Source organism: Sinocyclocheilus grahami, unplaced genomic scaffold, assembly GCF_001515645.1.
Source record: "Sinocyclocheilus grahami isolate Dianchi unplaced genomic scaffold, SAMN03320097.WGS_v1.1 scaffold350.1, whole genome shotgun sequence".
Taxonomy (NCBI): Eukaryota; Metazoa; Chordata; class Actinopteri; order Cypriniformes; family Cyprinidae; genus Sinocyclocheilus; species Sinocyclocheilus grahami.
Genome location: NW_015505529.1, coordinates 1,473,656 through 1,480,542, shown reverse-complemented (window position 1 = coordinate 1,480,542; position 6,887 = coordinate 1,473,656). Strand labels below are relative to the sequence as shown.

The 6,887-nt window shown below is 38.0% G+C and overlaps 1 protein-coding gene across 2 annotated transcripts in view; it reads left to right on the top strand.

Annotated features, from left to right (window-relative positions):
• The window catches only part of LOC107548590 (echinoderm microtubule-associated protein-like 2), a 25,528-nt gene that overhangs the window by 1,376 nt on the left and 17,265 nt on the right, over positions 1 to 6,887 (top strand). The window contains exons 1-2 of one of the 2 annotated variants that reach the window (XM_016229335.1): positions 1,061 to 1,304; positions 5,263 to 5,448. In XM_016229335.1, the coding sequence (XP_016084821.1) occupies positions 1,235 to 1,304; positions 5,263 to 5,448 (256 nt within the window). In that variant the 5' untranslated portion in view covers positions 1,061 to 1,234. Of the gene's footprint in view, positions 1 to 1,060; positions 1,305 to 5,262; positions 5,449 to 6,887 lie in introns of those variants that run through there. The other variant, XM_016229336.1, reaches the window with a different exon arrangement.

Genomic DNA, 6,887 nt, shown 5'->3' with positions numbered 1-6,887 from the left:
ATTTTAACATAGTGTAACTAGGTATTTGCACTTAGTGTAAATAGCATATTGCTAATAATACTGCTATTTTCACTTAGTGTAAATAGAATCCATTGCTAATATGAGATTTGAAAAGGGAGGAAAAAAAAGCTCAGCAAAAGGCAGGATTAAACCCGGGTCGATCGCGTCAAAAAGTCAGTGACACGCGCTTAGCCATGTGCACCACTGAAGCTGATGTTTCACAGCCACTTTTAACTAAATGTAAATATACACCCCGTATTTTTTATTCCATAGTAAGGCCAATTCATATAATACATTTAAACTGAGTTACTTTAATACCATCACCGAACTTTCTACCACGACTCTGCTGTTCTTCGGCTGGTTCTTCCTGTATACGTTGATTGACAGATGTCTCGTCCAGTCAGCGGTGAGTAATCCCAAACCAATGGCGCCGTCTCAAACTGTACCTACCTCTTCCGGTTTGTCTGATTTGTCGTTGTGTTTTCTGACTTCCTAATTTGTTTTCAGATTTGTCGTTGTGTTTTCTGACTTGTTATTTTGTTGTCGAATTTGTCATTGTGTTTTCTGACTTGTTATAATGTTTTCTGAATTGTTGTTGTGTTTTCTGAATTGTTATTTTGTTTTTTAGACTTGCATTTGCGTTTGTAATTTGATATTTTGTTTTCAGAATTGTGATTTGTTCTGCACTTCTCGGCCACCGTAAAATAGCCTACAAAAACATTTGGAGCTTAACGTATATGTTTTAATCATACCTACACCGCCATCTACTGTTAGAGAATAGAAAAATAGTTGTTTGACTATCACTGGCACTTCATGACACCACCACCATTATTAGCAAGTCAATTCCCAAGATAAATAGCCGGCTGCACGCGACAATAATGACATTTAATTTAAATTTAAAAATAGATCTCTTTCATACCTGTGCACAATAGTCAGATATCTTTGTAGCCTTTGCCCTCAGGCCTTGCTAATTTGACTAACCTATCTAAATATATGAAAGTAGTGACTGCATATTATGGGACTCCAAGAGTAAACATGCTCTCTTGTTCCCTCGGGGTAGCAGATCAGCGCTGAGGCTGTTGCTATAGAAACGCAGGCAGCACAGGTTGTCGTCGGTTGCTCGGTGGAAAGGTAACGTTAGTGAAGGTTCACTCGTATGTAAGGAAAGTAGGCAGGTGGATCTGAGGACCGGTGATTTAAAAGAAATAATAAAGGAATTGATCAGAAGAAGGACATGTCGGAGCGAGTAGCTTCTTGTGGGAACCTATATGACACGAACACGCTTCTGCTTCGGTATTGCAACGGTAAGTTTGGCAGCGACTTGACTGGGCATTCATAATGAATGCGCTAGAGAGCCTCACGAGATGGCTTGTTTTCATTACGCAGGTCGATAACGTAAGCGAATTTTGTCTTTGATATTAATTGGTTTTTACATGCACATTCCAGCACTGTAATGTTCTAGACGTGTCGGTGCGTCACTGCCTGCGAGGGCACAACAAAAGAAACTGTCTCAGTGTTGTTAGTGATGAATATGTTTGTTTAAATTATTATCAGTTTTATATGGCCTACAAATGCAAATGCAAATTTTATTTTACCCTAAGGCATTTTCTTATCGCATATGTACGGTTGGGATCAGTGTCAGGGTACAAGAATGAACATCTAACGTTACTCAGAGATTCAGGCTCATGTTAAATATTAGAGCATTTCAGTCGGAGCTACATGATTTCTCATGTGTTTAGATTTTTCATTCATTTTTCCCCTCATCTGGTGATACGCTTTGAGCCTCTTATCCTGATTCAGTTTTCTTCTCTGGGCCTTTGTTATTTGATTTCAGCTATGCATAATGTTTTGGTGGAAAGAATGTACTGAGTTACTTATTTATTGTGATCTAGTGTATGACATTATGCACCTATTAAGATGGATTTACCTGGGTTACAGTGTATCCGTAGTGCTAAAGTAAACATCTTGTCTGTTGTCAGCGTTATAATGACTATTAATGCAAATATTTTGATTTGAAATGGGATTGCAGTAAGATTCAATCATTAACCAAAATATTTTTATTTACAAAGCAGCCAGATTTGACACTGTCAAGTTGTGAATGAGCAGAGCACCAAATTTGATTATGATATAGAGTTTTATCATGAAAGCATTACATTTACATTCATGCATTTAGCAGACGCTTTTATCCAAAGCAAAAGTAATTTCTCAAAGAGCAAACAATATTCATTATATATAATGGCAGGTTTATTAGACACCTAGATTAGATTAGGAGGCAAGCTCGAGAAGAGAAATGCAGAAAAAGAAAGAAATATATATTTATTTATTATTGCATAGGCGAAATTATATGCATCATGTCTGACAATTTTGTAAATACATACTGTAAACAACAGCAGAAATGTGATTTACCTGTCTAAAACATTGTTCTGAATATTGCATTAGTATTAGCCAGTCTACCAACTGATGAATGTGGATCAAAATATCATAAAGTCTGTTTGGACACATGGCCTTTGACCTCAACGCCAAAAGATGTGGATAAGATAAGATGTTTCTCCTCCCTTTTAGCGACAATAAGCCTATTTATTTTGCTATCCTAATGATTATGGTTAATTGCATTTTATTATTTCCATTGAACATGTTTTCCCCTAGTGTTGAAGAACAGACTTGTAACTCATTTTGGGTTGTGGTCCATTATTTGAGAACCACTGATATAAAATACATTTCAATATCTTCAAATTTGTTATAAATATGTATCTTTATTTATACAGTATATATACGGCTGGTGCAAAGATATAAGAAAATATTTAACAAATACATAAAACAATATATATAAAATAAAGACAGTTAAAATGCTTGAATAAAATTTTGAATTTAATATCATACAATCAATCACTGAAGATCTTTTTAGCAAATTCAACATTATCACTATATGGCATCCTCATGCTAACACCCATTGTGCACAGCATGTTGTTGTTGTCACTTAGAAATGACTATTTCATCTTCGTTCTTGTGAATTACAGATTCTCTCAAGGATAGGTATCAGTGTACATAGTGGTCATTGTTTGGGTTTTCCAGTAAGTCAATTTCTGCAACAGATGGTTTGACTGGACGACAGATGGATGGGTAGACAGTATAGATGAGCCTGGGTCAGAGAGAGTGTCTGTCGGTGTTGTACAGTTGGATGACTTCGACTGATATTAAACACTGGTTCTGCATAGCTATCTGAGGTCAGGCTATGATATTAGCAATTCAATTTGTACAGTAAAAATCCCTAATGTGAATCGTATTGATTAAGAAAATGAGCATGCGCCCTAGGGGTATAAAACAACAAGTCGTAAATTGTCAAACGCATGTACACACTTCAGCGTCCCATTGGTGGAGAGGCTGGTCAGTGCACTTCCTGGTAGTGCCTGGCCGATGCATCAGACAGGTCTGGAGTCGAGCCAAAGCTCTCTCTCTCTCTGCCAACAGCACCACCAGCAGTTTTCTACCGCATAGGAGACGGGAATCAGCGTCCTGTTACAAACATCACCCTTCTCCTCTTTACACACAGCACTGAGTGGTAAAGGGGTGGGGGAGGGTGAGAAAGGGAGGTCCAGACACAAGATCAGCCATCCAGCAAGCCAAGGGGAAGGTGGGAGAAAGAAACCTTGGCCAGGGAGGCGTTTGGCACCTTTAGGAACCCCCTAGAGAGCTGCAGAGGATCAGGCTGTCCGAGCGGGTGACTGACAGGCGGACATAGTACTGACTGGAATGGCAGGTAGGAGGGGAGTACAAGCAGAGCGGGATGATGAATATTTGAACATGCTCGGTCACTGAGCATCCGGTTTCCTCCAGACTGCTTTTGTCTTCCAGCATCCCTATTCCGCTTTATCCTGCTTTCTTCTCACCTTCCACTTTTGCCTCCCATTTATTCTTTAACTTTTATTATTTCAGTTGACGTGCTCACCACCTGCTGATGCTGCTTTACAGCTGTGATCTCCATGTGTTAGCGGTGCAGGCACTAAAAGAGGTTTATTATATATGCACACTTAGCGTGGAGCCCGTTGCATTGCCCTTGAGATTGAAACAGAGACAAGGAGCCACTGTTTTATGTGAAATATTGAGGAGCTAAATTTAAAAAAAAAGTGACAGAAAAATTCAGTTTAGTTTTGGTTATTGTGTGTATTTATATGTTGTATATTTAAATGAAACACGATTGATGGCTGCCACAGTGAATCAGCATTGTTAGCATTTGAAACTTTCTCAATTGTTTGCTCAGGCTTTCAGTTTTTGTTTTCAAGTGATTTTTTTGTGGTAAGAACACATTTTGATGGATAAATATATTTAATCACAGATGTTTTGACACTTAAAAATGCACTATTTTTTATTCGTGCAAACAAGGTTTTCTTTGAACTATCATTTTTTTCAGTTGCTTACAACCAACTAGATCCCAGTGTTGTTATAGTGGATGTATGAAGTGACAGCCAGGAGTCCTAGCAGGGTTAATGACTTAAATGTTGAAATATTGTAAATTAAAATGGACTTTCCACTTTAGGATAATTGGAGTGACTTTTTGAACCAAATTCTTTCCGCAGTCTCTATCCAAATTGTATTAAAAAAATTTTTTTTTAAATACCTTAAAGTAGTATTTCTCAACCAGGGGGCCAAGGCCCACTAGGGGGCCCCGGCAAACTTTCAAGGGACAGCAGGATGATCTAATGTAATATATTTTTTAAATAAAATGTACGTATATTAATAGTAATAATAATATTGTAAATATTTTAATTTAATTGAAATGCTTAAAACAAGATGTAAACAGAATTTATATTTCTTTTTTTACCCCACTCCTAATAACTATTGCTTGTTATTTATGTATTTATGTATTTATTTATTTATTTAAAACATAAGGAATCACACAATTAATTGTAGGTAATAAATATTTCAAAGTTTCTGATAAAAAAAGTTTGAAAACAAGCAGCTTTGTCATAGTTACAGAGGTACCAAAGGAAATATTATAATATCATACCTTATATACCTTATTTTGGGTGGCCTTTGAATATGGTGTTGGACTATGGGGGACCTTTGAGTCAAAAAGGATTGAGAGCCACTGGTTTAAAGGGATAGTCATCATTTACTCACCCTCATGTCTTTCAAAACCTGTATGACTTTTGTCTTTGGAGCACAAGAAGAAAAAAGAAAGAAAGTTATACAGATATGGATAAACTCTACAAATGTAATTTTCTACAAATTCTTATACTATAACTCTCTGTCTGTCTCTTTCAGATGATAATGTGTCAGCCGGGAGTGGGATGGAGATGGATGACCGTATCTCTCACCTGGAGCAGAGGGTGCAGCTGCAGGAGGATGAGATTCAGCTGCTGAAGGCGGCGCTGGCGGATGCTTTGAGAAGGCTGGGCTGCTGTGAGGAGATCACACAGTCCAGCAGCAAGAAAGGTGGACCTACTAAAGGTCAGAGCTTCATCATGGCCCTCTGCTTATTGCCATTATGTCTTTAGAGCCTAGAAAACCGCCAAATGAAAGATAGCCTACTTATCTAAAGCAACTTACAGTGAAATAAAATACAAGGGTAACCTTGTATAAGGGTGTATTACTGATTGATAATTGTGAGATGCAATCTTTGTGTTAGCATCCTAGGTTCTTAACCAGGCCCGGACTAGCCATCGGGAGCACCGGGAGAATTCCCGGTGGCCTGGCGGCTGATTTGATCCACTGCCATGTTTTTAAAGATTTTTTTATTATTATTATTATTATTAATATTTTATATTTATTCCTTCTCAATGTACCAAAGTGATAATTTTCGATTTTGTAATTCGATAATAAATCGATAATAAATCATAAATCGGTTAGTCTTGACTGGCAGCGCTGCACTATACGAATCAGCTCACGTCTGTTCTGTGCTTCCGTCAAACGGTTCCGAACAGAACCGATGCACGGGACTCGATGAAAGCGAGAAAGCGGACAGAAGAAGCAGTGAAATGTAGCAACATCACTGACCTGTTCAGGGCTTCAAGTGCAGGTCAGTTTCATCTGTAAATACGCTAGATAGTTTTGTCTTTATTAACCTAGTTGAGTATTAAACTGCTAGTAGGCTATCAGTAGTACCATATTATTATCATCATTCAGAATACTGTGCTAAATGACATCAATATCGATTGTAAAGTTACATAAAAAAATTTAGCAGAGACAGATATTCACATGGATTTATTGTACAGGGAGGGAGGGAGCTAGAGCAGACAGCAACACAAAAATAATATGAGTCACAGCCTAATAATTCAATAGTGTGTAGAGTATTAGAATTTTCAACAAATATATTGTACTAATTTTGACATTTAGGCGCTTTAGAAATTGTGTTTTAATACACTACCAGTCGAAAGGTTTTGAACAGTAAGATTTTTAATGTTTTTAAAGAAGTCTCTTCTGCTCACCAAGCCTGCATGTATTTGATCCGAAATACAGCAAAAACAGCAATATTGTGAAATATTTGTATTATTTAAAGGGGATGTTGCTAAAAAGAACATTATTTTGTGTATTTGGTGTAATGAAATGTGTTTATGCGGTTTAAGGTTCAAAAAACACATTATTTTCCACATACTGTACATTATTGTTGGACTCTGCTTCGTCCACGGTGAAAGCCAATCCGGCGATCCACAGCACGAAGTTGATGTATTTCCTCAGCGACCAGCATGGATCTGCTCCAGGTATGACGAAGTGATATCATCCTCTTTTGGAAGGCCAAACAAAGTAGTTTCGCTTTCACAACGAAACACAGCATCACACACGATGGGCTAGAGTGAGCGGCGGCGGCCTAGAGTGAGCGGAGGCCAGTGGGCTTGAGAACGGCATGGCCGGCGGATTCGACGAAGGAGCGTCTGGCGGGCTTGCGGCAA